This window comes from Tamandua tetradactyla, chromosome 1 (genome assembly GCF_023851605.1).
Source record: "Tamandua tetradactyla isolate mTamTet1 chromosome 1, mTamTet1.pri, whole genome shotgun sequence".
Taxonomy (NCBI): Eukaryota; Metazoa; Chordata; class Mammalia; order Pilosa; family Myrmecophagidae; genus Tamandua; species Tamandua tetradactyla.
The window spans coordinates 225101105-225121273 of NC_135327.1; the positions used below are offsets into that span (position 1 = coordinate 225101105).

A 20169-nucleotide genomic window follows, 5' to 3' on the forward strand; every position below is an offset into this window, starting at 1 on the left:
GGACACTTTTATGGGCCTGAGTGTTTCTGGCAGTCTTGTTCACCTTTGTATCATCACCAATTAGCAGACTGCCTGGTACATGTACTGAGTAAATGAATAAATCAATGTGGCTGAATTCGTTTCCATTAGGACATAACCCTATTAATAATATCAGTATCAATAGTTCTGATAAATTTTGTTTGGCTCCAAGAGGATTATTTGCATGTTTGAGGTTATGTTTGCTAATCACATATTCCTGTAGACAGGCGGAATATGAGAACGTCTATGCACAGGAAGACCAAAGTCAAAGATCCATATGGAATTCCTTCCTCTAAATTTGGTTAGATGAAATAAATTCAATTTTGGTAGTTGAATACACACATCACCACAAATCATCTTCATATAAATATGTTTTATTGCAGAGAAGTTATAATTATTTACATGCTGCAACACATCACAACATAAATTTACCAATATTTCATGGTGGGATGCTGTAGATTTCAGATAATAGTGTCAGAAGAACCACAGGTTAAGTGAGAGACTTACAGCTCAGCTTTATTAACTCTACAACTCTCAGTTGCTAAATGCTAGAAGTCAAAGGCAGTGTTTTTTCAATCCTACCTGTCATCACTTGCATGCAGTAACCTAGGAAGCAAATACAAGAGAACTGTCAAGTTTCAAATCCATATTGCCACCAAAGTTTACAATGGGTTGAGTTATAATTCATGTCTTAAAGCATTTAATTCTTACATAAAATATACAGCTCTATTAAGATTGGTATAAATCTACTTATTTATAAACCCTGGCATAAAAACAAGGACAGGATGCAGTCTGCACATGCAATGAGAAGGACAACCTAGCAAGTGTTTGTGGCCTTAATGTTGTTTATTCACTTTCTTGTAATTGTGAAGTTGGTAAAGTCGCCTCCAAAACTGTAGAGTTAAACTTGTCTTGCTGATAAGGAATGGTGATGGGACTCTGGGAAAGAGCCTAGGCACACTCACTGATTTATGCTGGTGGAAGATTCTCTGTGGACTCTATGTAGACTGTCACTAAGGGACAATTTGGCAGGTCTTCTTTAAGCCACATCTCTAGCAGGATTATCCTGAAGTGCAATAAAAGTCATTGATGCTTGACTGCTTATTTCTCAGAAAGTGAACAGAGTGCTCAGACATAAATGACACAGTTAGATGGGTCTAGAAACTCCAAGCCAAATTAACAAATAGGCCTTGGAATAATATCCAAGGTTATTAAATCAATACGTTTTGATTGTAAGGAAGGGAAGACAAGAAGTAAGTGAAGGAAAGAACACACAGAAAAGCAGTAATTCTTTATCTCTTCAAATCTACCTCACCAACCTGAGGATATGCATGAAGCAAGCAAATGGGTGAGGAAGAATTGCACACAGCCTTGCAAAACAACACTTACCCCTGAATAAGAATGGCTGAGAAAATCGTGATGATAGATATGGTAAAACCTCTAGTTTTACCTTCCCACTGAGTGTAATTTTCTCCAAGAGCATCCCTGCCCCCACTTCCTGATTCCCTCTTTGCAGCTTTTATCCTAGCATGTTCTCTTTGACCCTCATGAAGTGCAGGCTGGTCTTTTGAGTTGTAAATTCCTGGCCAAACACACTGTTGATATTTCAGTGCTGAGTGAGAGTGAAAGGAAAGTCTGGGCTCTGTTGCAAAGTGACTCACGTATAAATAAAAGGAGACTGAGCTTTGGAATGAAATCTCATCATATGATCATGTCAGTGGGGGGCTAAATCAGCAGCTTAGGATTTTCATGCCAAGATATCAGTGTGGAATGCAATAAGTTTTATAAAAAGTATGCTTTGGTGGCTTTATTGCCTTGCAAATAAACCTTAGGTTTTAATCTTGAGCCAGCGGCAATTTGCAGGATTTGTAAGTTTCACAGGGCTTGGAAGAATGAAAAGCTCAAAACACTGAGGTTTTGAAAAATTCAAGCTATAAATTTCTTTGGGATTTGAGTCCTGAAAATTCTAACCCTAGTTGAAGCAATGAATAAGAGTTTATGAGATAAATAGTTTAAGGTAATTTAAAATATTATATATTTAGTATGCATAATAAAAATATATCCGTACAATGATCTTGATGCTACCAAAACTTTTCTCTTTAGAAAAATAATCCCTTGAAAGTGCTGCCAGGATCTGCTTTTCTGTCTTTGTTTTGAAAGGCAAAATCCCTAGCTCTGTAGTACTGCTGTAATTCTTATGAGACTTCCCTTTACAATTGAAAAATAATCCACAGCATATTTTTCTCATTCTTAGCTTCTTCCTTAGGAAATGCTGCTAAGTATGAAATACTGAGAGAGTTAAAAAGGATAATTAATTGGAATGAGGGTGTTATCTATCTCTGACCTTAAACAAACAGAGGATAAGTTGTCCTTAACTTATTGAGACTTATGACTTAGTAGAACCACTTGATCTCCAATATTAATGAAGCATCTGAGCCCTAACAAGAAGTGCAATACAATTAACTTAGCTTGCATAAAAACCTTGCTGAAGACAGAATAACAAATCGTGATGTGAAATAATAGAGTCAAATCCACATTCACAATATATAAAACACAGCCAAAACTAAAAGTTTTCTTGAAAATCGTAACAGTTATGGCCTCCCAAGCCAGAGAAAGCTTACTGTACCTCAAAAACCAATTAAAGTTAATAGAGAACAGGAATTCTGTAAGTTGCAATAACAATTGAGTAGCGGCAGATTGCATAAATGTGTCGTGTCACATAATATCAAAGTTATTTGCAAAAATTATACAATCTGGAATGCTTGATATGAGATACAACAATGTACTGAAACATACATTTATAAGAAAATGAGAGCAATCATTAATAGAAAAGGGATTTGGGGGATGCATTAAGTTAGCAGTGCCATCAAGATTAAATATGTAAAGTGAGAGTTCTTTTCAGTCAGCTACTCAGAACTTCAGTCCACCTTTCTCTTCTTTGCAAAGACCTCTTCTGTGTCTTCTGGTTTGCTTGCTTAGCATCTTCAAAGTCCTAGGGGTAATTATCTATTAGGGGCAGACCTGGAGAGCTATTTCCCTTGCACCTGCTGCTTTTCCTGCTGCCACCAGGGGAATGACCTTTCTTGGCCCTGAGTCTGACCTCTCCATTTGTAGCCCCTATTGCCCCTCCCTTCCCTCCTAGTCCTTTTCCATCCCTTACCTTTGACCCCACCTGACTATCTGCCACATTTCCCTTGATTGACAATATTCCTTGGGAATTTCTGATCCTTGCATCTTGTTTTATATAGAATCGGGGTTTTCCTCCTTCTCCTTGGCTTTCTGGGGATGCTACACTTTGCAAGTATCACAGACCTCTTATTTCCGAGGCTCTGCTAACTTATTTGCATTTAATGCAGAAGAAGCAGGTAAAGCTACACTTCTTTCAGAAACTGGGTGATCTGGGGACTCAAACTCCCAAGGACACACTTCAGCTCGTGAGGTCAAAGGGCGCTGAAAGCTGTAACTCAAGTTACAGGGGCCAGGCACATTTTCCTCAGGGGAAGATGTCTTTTTCTCCCGGTTTCCTATTGGGTTGAGATTTCCATTCTCCACTTTTGCTGCTGCACCGTTGGGGGGCCGTTCTGCATCTGGCCGAGCACACACACCGGCTGCATAATGCTCACCCGCATTCCCGTCCTTAGCTCTCCCTGGGAGAACCTGAGTTTTGGAGATCAATCGCTTCTCATTTTCAAAAAGTGCTGGCCCCTGGTTCTCCCATGCACAGTCCTCGGCTTCCCCAGTGCTCTGCTGACTGGATTGCTGAAATACTTCAGAGGCCTTGGGCTTGTGATGAGATTTCTCCTTGAAGGAAGAAGTTGGGTTTCTCCCCATTTCAGAAGCAGCAATAGACACATGTTTTTGAGCTTTTGATTCTAAAGGCACAGGACCAGGGGTCATGTCATAAATCTCCCAAGGACACACTTCCCCTATGTCAAAGTTGTCCGTCTGTGTGGCGCCCAGGCTCATGTCAGAATTGGCAGTGGGAGGACTGGCCCTTTGTTGTTTCATAATTCCAGATTTCTGAGGTTTTCTGGGCTCCTCCAAATGACTGGAGTTTTGGGGGACAGACTCTTTTGTCTCTGCATTCTCTGAATTCGAGTAGTTTCTAGGTGTCTCTTTGTCTTTTGGCAGAGGTTTCTGGGTTTTAGCACGTTCCTCCATGCCTGGTGTATGGGACTTCCCAGCCAATCCAAGAGTCTTCTCCTTGGCACTTGCTATGACACTGAGAGACTTTTGTAACATGGATGTTCTTGGGTGTCCAGGCTTCTTCTCGGAGCTGAGATTGTGAGCACTTGCTGATTTACACACCAAAGGTACGGACTCTGTGGACTCGGCCTCACAGTTTTCTTTAAGGTTTTGTGTTAGTTTTTTACTTGGCAGAGACTCCAGTGTGGAGTTTTCTGTAGCCTCCTCTTCTTGGCTCTCTGTCGCTAAGCTATTGGACTCTTCTGTCTGGTCTCTTACATGGTCATAAGTGCTGTGTGATTTCTTTAGTGAGAAGACACGGGTTTTCAGAGACTCCTCCTTGGGTTTCCCAGTATTCCCTGAAGGCTCCTGTGGGTTCTTTTTAACGAGGGCAGTGCCTTTGGCCATGCCGTGATCGGTGGCCTCCTTATCCTCTTTGGAACACTGCCTGCTGACAGTCTCTGGGATCTCAGTAATTCGTCTCATGATTGAACGGCCCAAGCCCTTTTTAGAGCACCGTTTTTTCTGGAGGTGGGGATTATTCGTGATCATCTTCTTCCTTTTGTATATTTCCAATTGGGCATAGAGTTTCTTCAGCTCGTCCTGCCAGAACAAGAGCAAATTCAAAAAGGTATAGAATTTGGTGTTTTAGCCAGATAATCTTGCAAAATGTTATTTGAATTCAATGAGTCTGAGCTTTTTTAGGGCAAATGCTCAATAATTTCTTAACATCTGTACTCATCCACTCTCTCTTGTTTCCTGCTTTCTGATTATTCTGTGTTTTGTTTCATGTACAATCTGGACTTGAAAACATGAACTTATGCATCCTACCATTGCTTCATGGGGCAAGCACTTTGAACTTGTATGTTGTGTGGGCCAGACTGAGCTGGAGATTAACAAAGCACAGCTCGTCACCTACTGGCGAACTGCACACCTGAACAATGCTGGAAGCACTATCATCATCGATAAAGTTATATCTGAAGTTATATTAGGATTAAGAGACAACAGACCTTCAAATCCTAAAAAAAACCTTCTTCCTCCAAATGCTGACACTTTGCCAGAGACTATTTTAAATAATCTTGGCTCTCTGCTCACACATCTATTATACCTTCCCACTAGCAAGGGGTCATGAATGAAGCATGACTAATCAGCCAAGACTATCAAAATTGGCCAGGCCACTTAAGAGCTGAAATAACCTGTGCAATCTAATTTATACCAGTATTATGTATTTTGGAACTGGATTAACTTTGCAGTTCACGTCTTCAGTCCACAAAGAAACGCACTCTCTCTCTCACACAGAGGCGTACATGTGAGCACACATAAAATCAAACCCCTACACTCCTGCCTGCCTAAATGGGCCTACTCTGCAACAGGAAAGAAGAAATGCTGGCATTACCCGAATGTCCTCTGGATCCAAGCTGTGCTCACTCCAGGCTGAATTGATACTGCTGTTCAGATAGGACCCAGAGCGGCCCATGTCCAGCTCATCTTCATAAGCTTCTGTAGCAATATCATCTCGTGGGTTATTGCTTGAATGTGAAAACTGCAATACATATTCAATATGAATTATAGGCATTAACCCATTGTGAGACAAAGAACAATAATTTCCTAAAGGTATATAATGTTAATATTAATTCTTCAGCTTTGATGAATCCACAGTAAATGCTATACAAAATACTTGCTACTTTAATTATATTTTGCTTTCGGTGTTATATGCTGCAGCTATTAGTAGGGCAAAAGTTGTTCCTTGTTTCCTTTGTTTTGACTTGGAGAAAATATCCATAACACATATATATGACAAAGAATTTGAACTCATAATATATGAACAACTCCTACAACTCAGCAACAAAATGACAAGCCCAATTAAAAAATATAGGCAAAAGTCAGTTCACAAAAGAACATATACAAGTGTCCAATAAGCACAGGAAAAAGCATTCAACATCATCAGTCATCAGGTAAATGAAAATGAAAACCACAAGGACAAATTCCTACACACTGGAAACAGCTCAGCACCCATCAACAGAAGAATAGATCAACAAACTGTGGCATTCATGCTTTGGTCTACTTCTCAGTAACAGCAAAAACAGACTGCTGATTCCTGCAGCAGTGTGGGTGAATTTCAGAAACACCGTGCTAAGGGACAGGAGCCAGACACAAGTGAGGGCCTGCTAGATGATTCCACTAGATTAGACAAAATGAATCAATCAGGAATTGCTAGGGGGGCTTGGGGAATAGAATGTTAAATGGAAAGGGGCACAAGCACTCTTTCTGGGGTGATGGAAATGTTCCAGCTCTTCATAGTAGTGAGAGCTACACAAATATATACGTTTGTAAAGACTGGTTGAACTGTACATTTAAGATCTGTGCATTTCAGGTATATAAATTATATCTCAATTAAATAGAAAGGCTTGAATGCTATATCAGACTTATAAGACATTTTTCACAACAATTTTCAGAGCCTTGGGCAACATAAGTGTATAGCCCAAATGACATAATATAAAAATTCCCAAAGTAGATTTTAATATTGTTACAAGAAAAAGTCTAGTTTCTTGGTGTCCCCATCACTGCTCTAGGGAAATCCTGTTGAAGGTGGAAGTTAACCTGGAAAGAGCTTCTACAAAAAGAAAGTACAGGGCAGGCCATGGTGGCTCAGCAGGCAGACTTCTCGCCTGCCGTGCCAGAGACCCGGGTTCGATTCCTGGTGCCTACCCATGCAAAAAAAAAAAAAGTGTATATGTGTGAACTGTGCCGAATTAATTTGTTCACTGCTATTAGGCACTTTGTGGTTGATGTCAGTAAGTCCAATGGATACAGATAAATGAGGGCTTTGGGTGTCATTTTTCAGTCATCTCACCTCTAGGATGTATGTAACAATTGAAGTAGGTGTTAGACTGAATTCTTTTTTTTTTTTTTTTACTTTATTGACATTTTAAAATTTATTTATTTATTTATCCTTTTTCCAAATACACTTAACCTTGAATTTCAATACTATATTTAATATGTAAATTAAGCAGTTCTTTTACATTTATATGCAACATATTTTGATTCATCCTTAACCATTTGCAACTTCTTCCCTGAAAAAGGGCATAGTTATACCTTAAGTATTTAAATATCATAATTTTAATCATGGGATAGTAGTTTCTTCTTTAATCCTTAAAGATTATATTTCATTATACACTGGAATAGTTAGTAAATAAACAGTACTTCTGTAATGGTATTAAGTAAATAGTAATGTATTTTACAATAAAAACTTAAATTTTCTTCTGATGAATGATAAGCGCGTTGTGTTTCTTTCTTTCTTTTATTTTTGCCCGCCGCCCCGCCAGCGGAGTGGGGTGGGGTGCACACTTTGTGTTTCTTGACCAATAATATTTCTGTTTTTCAATATCTTCCTATCCTGGCTTACAATTATAGGGTTTAATTCTCATTCGGAAGGTAGAAAGATAAGGCACCAGGCCTTACAGTGTTGGCACAAAATCAGACCTGGGGATCATTCCCTGGGATTCATTTCTTGAATGTTTACCAGAGTAGTTGGACTAGTCAGTAAGCTGGCTTCCTATTGTGATTTTCAAAGATTAAATTTTTGAATTATACTTTCTGTTCAAACAAAAAAGCAGGGCAGGCCACGGTGGCTCAGCAGATAGACTTCTCGCCTGCCATGCCAGAGACCCGGGTTCAATTCCCAGTGCCTCATGCAAAACAAACAAACAAAACAAAAATAGTAGAAGAGTAAATATAAGGACCACAGTTTTTTCCTTGAAACTTTAAATATCATCATCCCCCTTCTTACACCAAGATTTTTACATTTAATCAATAACTGATTTAAAAAGGCTACTTCCGCCACCCATAGCAAGTTCTTCCTTTACTTTTTTAAAACATTTTTTTGGTTGTGAAATATAACAATATGCAGAAAAGTGATAAATTTCAAAGTATAGTTTAGTTATAGAGAACATTTCAGAGTATGATATGGGTTACAGTTCCACAATTTCAGGTATTTCCTTCTAGCTGTTCTAATGCACTAGAGACTGACAAAAAATACCAATATAGTGAATCAGTAGTCATACTCATTTGTTAAATGCATCTTCTCTGTTCTAACTCTTCCTTCTCCCAATCTTTAGGGATAGTTGGGCAATGGCCATTCTAACTTCATGTTGAAAAGAGGTGTCAACATTATGGGGAAGGGAGATGTAACTGGCTGATTTTCTTGGAGAGACTGTGCCTCTGGGTTTCAGGGCTTATCTGGCATAGAAACAATCTGGAAGTACAAACTTTCTGAAAAATAAACTTAGTGAGTGAAACTTTTATAGCGCCTCAGATAGGGTCGTTGGTATTCTTTAGGGTTTTCAGGAATATTGTTGGTTGAAACTTGGCATACCATGGCAATTAGCAATATCTAGCTGAAGCCTGCATAGCAGTAACCTCTAGAATAGCCTTTTGACTCTATTTGAAATATCTTAGCCACTGAAATCCTATTTTGTTACATTTCATTTCTCCCTTTGAGTCAGGTAGGCATAATCAATTCCTGAACATTTACATCACCCCACACCCCCACAAAAGCCTCGTAACTGTTAGTAGTTACTCCCCATGCCCTCTCCCTCGATCCCCAGGCAGCCCTACTCTACTTTCTGTCTCTACTAATTTGCTTATTCTGGAAATTTCATATAAATACAGTCATACTATATGTGGTCTTTTGTGTTTGGCTTCTTTCATGTGGCAGAATATTTTCAAGGCTTATCTATGTTGTATCATGTGTTAGTACTTCATTCCTTCTTATGGCTGAACTTTAGGCTGCTGCTTATCACAGGTTCTATTTATCCATTCATCAGCTGAGGGACATTTGAGTTGTTTCCACTTTGGGGCTATTATGAAAAATGCTGTTAGGAGTATTGGAGTATAGTTTTTTTGTGTGAATATATATTTTCACTTATCTTGGGAGCACACTAATATTTCTTGAATGAATAAACAGACTCAGTATAAATCAATGGAATTAATGTGTAATTATATTATGAAGAGCATTAAAATGATTTAAGATAAATTAGAAATACCAGACTAATTCATAAAACCTGTGGTTAGTAAATAAAAATTGTGGGGAGAATATAAGTAAATTTTTCTGTTTATAACCATTTGGACTTTTCAGTCAGGCTGAATCTCAAAGTTTTGGTTAATTGGGAAAGCTCAGTTGAAGCCTGAAGTGAAAGATAAGAAATCACATTTCTGATTCTAGATGTGCTACTGCTTCATTGTGTGGCACTAACAAATATATAAAATGTTCTCATATGTTTATCTGTAAAAAGAAAAATAATGATGATAACATTGCGATTTGTACAATACATTTTTATTTTCAAAACTCCTATATCATTTTATTTCTTTCCAAGTAGCCTTATGGGATAAGCAATCACATACTACTGCTATTATGTCATAGATGGGGAAGTTGAAACACCAAGAGATTAAAAGTGGTGACTAATGCCAGATCACATGACTAGTTTGTGCTAGACCAGTTCTGAGTGCCAGCCCATTTTTCCCACTGCTTTATCTGCCTTGGTAAGTCTTTGTCAGAATCTATCATTGTTTAGCGAGATTCTTCAATAAAATAATAGTATAATTATTTATTGCTATTTACCTAAAAGATTCTCTGAATATTTAAAACACAAGAGTTCTCTGACTATGCATTCAAACCAGAGGATTCTAAGAATAGGATAGCTCTTTTTAAAAATGGCCTTAATGTCACAACCCCTAAACAACTTTAATCACCTTGAACTCATAATAATTAAAACATAACTATACTCCAAAATATTTGGAAAAGGAATAAAACAAGCAAGACGACAGATTTTGTGCAAGTTAAGCCATTTAAAAATCATGTAAGATATTTAATAAATCCAAACAACCACAAAAAACCCCAAATGCCCAATTTTCTTAAAGAGAGCTTTGAAAATATTTTAGAGTATCAAGCAAATTTTCACACCTCCCCTTGCCTATGTTACCAGATGTTTTTTAAAGGAGAAACAACTTTATGCCCATTTAAAATCACTGCTTTGCAGGAGAACAGTGGCACTGGAAGATACCTTTGGAATCAGAAGCAGCCCGATGGTGACAGTCACTGTCAAATGGGTATGTGCGAAATACAGCATCAACATCCAATCAGGTTGCAAGCGGGCAGCAAGGACAAATCTGAAAGGAGAATTTGCTGAGTTAGAGACCCAGCAATGTTTCTTCTTAAAACCTGAGGATACTTGGCAACTCTTTTCCTTGTGCATTAACAAAAAAGAAGAAACTGCATTGCTATTTGAATGGCACACGTTTTCATCACAAAAGAACAAGACCTAATTGAATGCCTAATTTGTGAACAATTTATTATTTATCATTTTAGATTATCAATAGTAAGAAAGACAGCATATGTATATATATATATAAAAGAAATAATGTGCTAAACATTTTCTAAGATTATTGTTTTGTATGTGTGTTGAACCTGCAAAGCAAAAGCAGTGAAAAGATATGAATTCAAAGAAAGAGAAGGTTATAAATTGGGCTTTAGGCAAATTTGGTTAAAAAGATATATCCAAATAATGCTGATTCTAATCTTTTTTAGTTAAAGTCATTAAAAATATTACTTAGAATTGTTTAAAAAGAGTGGGCCATTATCTGCCTTTGTGAGTGATCCCAGGGGCTTAGACAGTAAACCATGCAGTGGATAAAATGAACAGGCCAATGGCTTGTAAAGTGCATCTTTCTGATTATAACAAAATTTAGTTGCTCTAAAGCATCAAATATGTTTTAAAATCATTTAAAGGGTACTATTTCAAATCTGACTTTACTGAGGAATTTATAAAGTTATGTTCTGGGATGGCCCCTCAAGGATTCAGGGAGAGACTCAGGACTGATGCCTATTATGGTAATTCTGGAGTACTTTCATAGGTCAGTGAGTGCATGTACAAACTAAGACTCATGTTTAAGGACTCATCCATATGCATAAATCAGGTATAGCTCTTATAAAGGTCATTTTCCAATCACATCTCTCTTCTAATCCCTCCCACCTCCAGGATTTATCCATAAGCTAAATATGAAACTTTTCTGGCTTTGGAATTAAAGAACTAGAATTTTGTTTCAGTAATACACTTCATCAAATGTAAGAATTAACTTCCTATGAAAATGCTCATGATATCCTAATTATAAGTAAACCTGAATAACTAAAAAGAGAAGAAACTAATTTTTGTGTCTGTTCCACCATACTCAAAACAAATGTACTAAGTAATAAAACATTTTTTCCAGAATTATATTTAAACAAAATTTTCATCAAGGAGACTCCTTGAGAACCAGTGAATGTTCGCTTCGTTCAGGGCTGAGGCACATTTGGTATTATCTGTTTGTTGAGTCAGGTGAGTTTTTTGAAGTCTTGTAATGTGATTATCAGACTCAGTAACAAGTTCCATTTTCTGGAGCATAGTATTGAGACCTATAAACAATATATAATGTAGCATGGAAAAATGATACAATCCCTTTCTGTTGGCATCATTGCTAGCAGCAGAAAGGCGTTACTAAATGACATCATTTCTGCATTTGGTGTTGGCAATGAACCAGAAATTACATCATTTCTTCATTTGATGCCAGCAAAGCACCAGAAATGACACCAAAGCAGATGGATTTACATTCCGAAAGCATCCTCAGGTACTAGTAATCCCTATCCCAAATGTCAACACACATAAGCCTTAACCTCATTATATCTATATCTGGATGAAAGATGGTTACAAATATTTTTAATTAAAAAGGCAAATCTTTCAAAAACTGACTTTGAAGTACATTGACATCAAATTCTCGCAAATTAATGAGATTTCACTTATTACCAGGCTTTTTAGTTTGCAGTTCTGACAAGGAATATCTTAAGAAAAAAATAGGTTTCATAGTATTTTTAAGTTTCATTTTTAAAAGAGTATTTTAACTCTTTAAAAATAGTTCTAAAAACCAAGATCATAGAAATATTTGAAAATTGAGTTAAAAACAAAAACTTTTTAAAAGTCCTGCAGTTTCCTAAAGGTTTGCTTTATGCTTATAATCAAAATAAGTAAAGGATTAGAGCAGACTGGAAAAAATGCCTTCTGCATTATTAACCCTTATAGACCTGAACTTTGATATTAGTTTATTTTTCTCCAGTCAGAAAATTTGGTAAGAATGAAGGTAAATACCCCGTATATAGCATGTAGTCGTAGTTTATACATGTATACATACATATAAAGCAGAATATATACACAAACGTGTATTTATGTATACATGTGCGTGTGTACACATACATATATATGCCATATTATCAGAGAGTGGCTTTGCTGTTAGAAGCCTTATTTAATGTTATATCAGGGAAAAAAAACAAACTACCAAGATAAATCCAGCCAATTTAAATTGCTATGCTATTGCTCCTTATTCCTGGATTTTACAAATATTGGAACCACAGAATGTATAAATTAAGTCTATGTAGTAAATAAGAAATAGTGTATACTTGATTTAATTATCACTGTGTATTACTTGCTTCCTAACTCTTACACCCCAAAATTAGTGCTCTGCAGATTTACTGTATTAAAATATAATTTCATTCCTTGGTCCTTTATGGCTGCAGAAATGAAATTTCCAAAAGAGAGTAGCTAATATATACTATGATAATTTGAAGCCTATATGCCACCATCTGATCCAATTTGGTATATGCAGATAGATCAGATTCGGAATTTAACCATTAGGCTTCTCCTTCAGGCTTACTCAGGCTTTCCTAAGAAAACAACAAAGCCTCCCAAAGTTGGCTCTGCTTTCTGTGTCACTCCTGTACCAGTGGAAATCCTCCCAATCCAAATGATGGGGTTGAAACAGTCATCTTGAAGAAAACCAACCTTGTGAGTAGGCTATACCATGTGGCGCCAATATGCCAGGGACCACATGAGCAATTTAACCAGAGCTTGCGTCTTCACAAACACAGCTCATCATTTATATGATTCTATTGGCTGGGCTGATTGGTTTTTTGAGACTCTGTTAGAAAGACTTAGAGCAAAGTAAGTCAACTGTTTTAAATCAATATTTAACATATATCTCCTATTAACCTGGCCTAGTAGTAAAACAGAATTTTTTGAAGTATGGCTGCTGTTATTACATGCCAAATAATGGCTGGGGAGATTATAAGGTCAGTTAAATTTGGAAAATGCTGTTTATACAAAGTTAAATAGGTTTCATTAGAGCAGAAACTCTCAGTACGTTAATTTGCATTGTGAGGCTCCAAAATGGGGGTAACAAAATGTTAATACATACACATGCACTTACGTATATTAAATAAACACTTGCATATAAAAACATCGGAAAGTGTTCTACTAATAAATCAATAGTGCTTATCTTTGGGTGGTTGGATTAGGGAGTTTAGTTACTTTTTTCTTTATCATTTTATGATTTTTCTGTAATTGCTATCTAATACCCTGTTAAGAGTTTTATTTTTAAAGTTCATTAAAGTAATAATTTACCTTTCTTATTTATGAAAGGACTTGGGCCAGCTTAGAGCTTATAATTCATTGAAAAAACATATTTAATGATGAAAACTAAATAGAGTAAATTTTAGGGTAGAAAAGGATATAGGTCAATTTAGGCACCCACTTTGAAGAGATTTAATTTCTTGGGCAATTAATTTGGTTCCAAAAATTGCAGCAGCCAGTTGTAGGGCGAAAGTGGAAAGCCTATGGACTACACAGCTTATTCTGACGATAGAAGACATTTCAACTCATCTGTATGAAAGCTTCTTCCATGCTTATAACTCTTCTGTTGGTTTGCTGGTTTGATATTTAATTTATAATTGGTTGTAGAAAGCATGTTTGTTAGATCTTGTAACATGTGTTTAGCTCTTCTGGAAGATGGTAAAGGCCATGGAGCTCTGTCACCATGACAACGTCCCTCTGGTCTTCACTACGTTTTGGATAGAAGGCATCCCCCCTCAGACCCTTGAACTCTCATCTGAATAGAGTTGAGAAAGCATGCTTCCCTGAGCTTATTTATACTCTCGTATTTTCCTTCTCACCTTTCCTCCCATTTCTGATCTCTTTCTCCTCTTCTATCTCGTCTCTCTCTCATGAAGGGAGGCAGGGCAGCGTTCCAAAGTGAGGAGGCAAGTTCACCTGGTTACTGGCCCTTTGATGGAGTTGCCACGGCTGTCAGCTCATCGATACCACCTTTTCTTACTTACAAGTTTACAAAATGTAGGCCATGCCAAAGGCACAACTGCTCTAGGGCACCATCTATTCTTAAAGGTACAAGAGACCATTTTATGAGTTTTGACCAAAATGAGAGAAGATCAGTAGCTTGAAAACCTTCCACAAGGTCCACAACCCTCTCCTCCCACTCCCATTACTACTGATCTGCAGTGGAGTCTTAATATAAACAAAGGAACTGAAACCAAAGGAGAGCGGTCCCCTCTGCAGCCTCTTTCCACCGGGCACAGACAGCTATGTAGAAACTAATTATGTTCATTAAGTGTGTCTTAACTTTCAAATCATATCAAGCAATCGAATGACATCTTTTTGTTGGTTTTCAAGTGATAAGATTCATTTTGTTTTTAGTTCTACCCTAAATTTTTTATTTCATTTTAAAATATGATCAGGTGAAATTTTCAGAAGACAAGCCAATATTTCATTTGTTCATTTCATCATTAAGCCACTTTCTTCTTCCTTGCTACTCTTCTGCTATAGAAACATTTGGGACCATCCAAATACAGGGGCAGGCAACACATTTCTAGCACTGAAATTTATCACTACAATGTGTTGTATCTCATATCCAATCATCTGGAGTGGCATTTTGGGCTTTATTTTGAATTCAGCAGAATTTACATAGGTATGCTGTCTATTTATGTACCAAGATTTTGAAGGTTTAAACCAGCATATTAAGCATGAATGAAGACATAGGCAGTTTATTTGCCTTATAATGTGTCATGGTCAGGTTCATGTGTCAACTTGGCCAGGTGGTGGTACCTGTTTTTGGGTTGCGCAAGTGCTGGCCTATGTTTTGCTATGAGGACATTTCATAGAATTAAATCATGATCACATTGCTACATCAACAGCTGATTCCATTTGTAATCAGTCAAGGGGAGTATCTTCTTTAATGAGTGATACTTAATTTAATCACTGGAAGTCTTTTAAGGAGGATTCAGAAGAGACAGGCTCTCGGCCGGTGAGCCTCTCCTGTGGAGTTCGTCCAGACCCTCCACCAGAGTCGTCAGCTTCACAGCCTGCCCTGTGGATTTTGGACTCTACATTCCCATGATTACATGAGACACTTTTATAAATTTTATATTTATGAATAATTCCTGCTTATTCTGTTTCTCTAGAGAACCTTAACTAATACATAATATAAATATGGATTCTCTGTACCTTGAGAACAGAAAGTATTACATTTGTACAGAACAACATCCAATGACATCTCCATAAGTGGTTTAATACAATACAATATCATTGAATTAACCTTTAAAAACTGAAGGAAATAACTAACATATCAGAAGGAATTCAGAACAACAGAATTTTAAAGAAACTGCACATTTGCCATTTTGGTGATAAAGAAATTAGTCAACTTACAAAACACTTATTCTTCCTAAATCTTTCCAACATGCATCTTATTTGATTTTCCTATTTAAGTTAAACGGTAACACATTAAAAAAATAAAGTAGCTAATAACTAGCTCCACTGGTCACTCGCCTGATTGTATGGAATATAGCCGAGATAATGAGCTCATTGTGAACTGCAACCGCCATGTAGCGTGGTTCATGAAAAGCTGATGGCACCGTCCGCACTGCATAGCAGAGATAAACACCCCACAGGAGGAATAAAAATTCAGCTGTGTGAAGAACCAAATAAATAAGTAAATAAATAAATAAGCCCCCATTAGTCTTACAGGTGAAGATAAAAATAAAGCTTAATTTCTTTAGTATGCATTTGCATATGTTTACTTAGAAATAGATATATACATAATGTCGTTCACATATGATACATGCAACATACATTCATTTTTAAATTCTGTTCGGTGTCTAGAAGATTTTTAAAGCATGTTGTTTTTTAAAACAGTGTTTGGAAGCCTAGCATTTCTGTTAATCTCTGACTTTATCCTAAAACTATGGTGAAATAATTTTTCACATCCCCAACAGAGGTTTAGGATCTTCATAGAGCATTTGGGTCACAATAAAGTTATCTCAGCAAAGAAAAGAGAGGCTTTAACATGCTTCTCTAAGGCGTCTAGAAATTTAAATTCTTCCTGCTTTGGGCCAGGTGTGATACATAAAGGTCTCCATAACCAGGGACGTGAGCCAAGAGGTCACTGAATGCTCAGTGGCCCCTTTAATAAACGAAACTTTATATCCTCACACATGACAGAAATCATGTCTTTTGGGGGTGGAGTGCTGAAAAGCCTAGAAAATTCACAATCACTCTGTTCGATCACTCAAGCCAAAAGAGATAGGCACAGTGCAGCAGTTAAAGACGTGGGTATCAGGGTCACACCAGACCTGATTGTGGGTCCCAGCTCTGTCCCTAAGGAACTTTGTACAGTCTCAGGGAACTTAACCTCTCTGACCGCAGTTTCTTCATTTGTGAACAAGGATTGGAAAAGTACATATTTCATACGATTATGTGCTAATTAAATCATATTAAAACACTTAACATAGTTGTTTCTGACACATAGTAGATGTTAAATAAATGGTTCTATTAAATATCTCATATGACTTTTTTCAAACTGAACATGACTATTTGTTAACTCATTTTGAACAATAATCTTTATAGCCAATTTTATCTATTTCAGTGACACCACCTCATTGGCGGATAATAACTAATCAATAAGAAGAATGCTCTAATTTGAACAAAAAACATTTCATCAAATGCATTATCTAAGGTAACTTGTATACTGAAATACTCATCTCTATTCTTAGATGTCAAAGTGTTTTACCTGCCAAAGTTTCAGTGTATTTTTACCATCACTTAAGAACCAGTAAGTACTGCAATTACCGAAAACCCCTTCAAAAAACAAATGTCAGAGGTTACTCCAAAACCCTAATGTGGCCAGAAGCCAAAAAAGAAAAAGAAACTTCACTCAAATCTCTCCGTGAAGTTTAATGTAGGTTTGAATTATTCAGTGTGTTGACCAGTGGCCATAGGAAGTGAATGTGTTTCCAGCCAAGCTCTATTGGGTTGGGAAGGGAAAATCAGGAGATGCTGATGTCTTCATGTCAATTTCCTTTCCCAACTCTTCTTTTTCTGTCCATGGTATGACTATTGCCTTCCTTACCCAGATTTGAAATCAGATTTTCTTGCTGCCCAGGCTTTATGTTAGGTGCCCATATGGTTTGGCTTTATCCTTCTGTGTTGTATATTTTTTAGATCCTGCCTTTTTGCCTGGTCTCTAACCCTCAGGTCAGCACCAAAGCTTTCTGCTCCTTAGTTTTGCCCCAGTTTGTCTGGAATCTCCCAGTTACAGCTTTTGCCTTGTCTCCATGGTTCTTCAGCATTTCCATACTCCCAGCATGAAGGGCTGTATACAGCTATATTCAGAAACCTTCAGCAGCTCACAATCATTTCACAAAAGCTTCATCCTGACATTCTTAGCCTTCCAGACTAAGCTTTGGTTTTATATATCAAATATGATCTCTACTCCCAAAGTGAACTCTTTGAGATGACCTAGGAAGTCTCATTGTCTCACTGAACATGCCAAAGATTAGTCTTGCTTCTTATTCTTTTCTCAGGCTATTGCTTCTACTAGCAATCTCCTTTCCCCCACATTTCCAAATTTTAGCTTATTTTTTTTGATGTCCAATTTAGTTCCCATTTCCATAAAAAGCCACTTTAAATGATTCTAACCTACATTGAATTCTCCTTCCTCTACTCTCTCATCATTTTTAACTATTTGCATGATACGATGCAGAGAATAATGCCACACAATATATAATTGGGAGAAAATGTTTCACAGAGTCTTGTCAATCACCCTGCATTTCAGACCTCCTTCAGAGCAAAAGTTGAGCCTTTCAATGATTTTTCTCCATTGTCCACACAAAAGCGAGCACAGATGAATGAGATATTATGAATATCTGCTGGATTGAATGAATATAAGTGATACCAGTATCTTCTTTAAATCATTAGAGCTGTAGGCTTTCTGTTACCCTGTGACTCCATCTAATATTGCAGGGCTTGGAGGTGCTCTACAGATCCTGGAGGCGTCTTAGCATTAAGAGTGGCAACACTCTTCAACAACAGGCCACAAAGCAGAGTGTCCTACTGTGCTTGGCGCTCAGGAAGGGAGAAGGGAAAACATTACTGAGCAAAACTGATACAACAATAGGCTGCTGCTGAAGGAGTCACATGTAGCTGCATTATCTCCTGCTACTTATTGCAGTGTTTTTATATAATTTTATCATACTGAAGATTTACAAAAAAGGAAAATAGTTATCAGGTTAATTAGTATGCTACAATGGAGAATTACTTTAAAAATATATGACAAAATAGAATTCTCATAATAGCTAAGCAGAACATTAAAATCCTTTCATTAGCAAAATCAAACAACATGCTCTAGCCATAAAAACAATTTATTATTCAAAGTACCAATTAAACTAGATGTGATATACAAAAGTTGTACTTGGGAAAAAAATCAGTTTCATATAATTAACTTCAGACTAACACTGCAATTAGTAAAGAAAATATGCAGATGTTACCAAATTTTGCAGTGTTATTATGTGGGAGTTGTAATATGTGTTGGGCTTCTGCTTTAGAAAATTATCTCTCATGTTAAATGATTTTGATGGGAGGCAGGAGTATAGAGAAAAATAGAACACATTTCTATTTAAAGGGCCAAAGTGGGCTTTCAGAAAACTGAAGCATTTTATTTTAATCTATAAAAGATAACACTCAGTTTAAAAAGTTAATGACCGCAGCTTTTTAAAAATTAATGTATGGTATTGACATTGATTTTATGTTATCTGTCCAAATAACAGAAAATGGTTGGCGGGGCCAACCAAAGCAGTGAGAAGATGGCAGGCTCTGTGACTTTAGACCACCTGAGGAATGCAGAAATTTCAAGCTTGGGACGGAGTTATTGTATGGAAAGATTGAGGAATAATGTTAATTCTATGCATTAAAGCAGTCATGCGACTTGATGATTCTATTTCAAGAGAGGGACTGAGAGAAAGACCACCGCAAAGGGCCAGCAGTGCTGGTGCTTCTGCAGGCAGCTGGGCAATGTTGCACAGGTACTGCCCATTAATGCCATTCGCCATTCTTAGCCCCTGCAAAAATTATTTTACATGGCATAAATACATACATCAACCAAAACATATGAAGATTTCATTTCCCAGATGTTTCTTTTAATGTTCTCTTCTATTTTTCTCCAAATCATATCTACTTAGAAAATTCATGGTCAATCTAAATAATTAAGATTCTACAGGGATAACTCACTTTGTTTTCATCCTAATAGTATGGTGGGCAGCACATTGGTTATAGTTAAGTATTAAATCCAATGGCTTCCATCATTCTTGAGACTATCTCAAATGCCAGCTCCGGGGTTCAGCTGGCATATGGGTGCCTTGATACCCTGGAGCCTTATCTATTTTCTCTTTGGTTAAAAGAAGTACCATTATGAGAGTTACACTGATGAAAATGAGAGTGACTTTCTGACAGAATTTAAAGGGAGGAGTGACTTCATTGGCCATGGAGCCCAGGGAGACATTTTTAAGTGTGTGGGTGGCTGGATCATCCACTTGCTGTCATTTTATTGGCCTTCGGGCTAGTTGATTCAGCTTTGGGAAAGAGAAACAGGAGAAGTGGGTGCTGCGCCACGTGTCACACCGAGAACTTTGGAGTAAGACGTCTGGTTCCTCCCAGCCACTGAGACAGCAAGCCACAAGTGAAGGGCGCTGTTAGACCACAGGCATTGCCGGGTTGGAACCTTCTTCTGTTCCAATTGTACCTATTCTGGTAGCAGCAGAGC

The 20169-nt window shown here is 37.3% G+C and overlaps 1 protein-coding gene across 1 annotated transcript in view; it reads right to left on the bottom strand.

Annotated features, from left to right (window-relative positions):
- Window positions 1-404: 404 nt before the first annotated feature.
- Window positions 405-20169, bottom strand: part of GPR158 (G protein-coupled receptor 158) — a 486825-nt gene continuing 467060 nt past the window's right edge. The window contains exons 8-11 of the mRNA XM_077153523.1: window positions 15903-16041; window positions 10266-10371; window positions 5600-5746; window positions 405-4806 (exon numbers count right to left, since the gene is read on the bottom strand). Of these exons, the coding sequence (XP_077009638.1) occupies window positions 3334-4806; window positions 5600-5746; window positions 10266-10371; window positions 15903-16041 (1865 nt within the window). The 3' untranslated portion in view covers window positions 405-3333. The remainder of the gene's footprint in view (window positions 4807-5599; window positions 5747-10265; window positions 10372-15902; window positions 16042-20169) is intronic.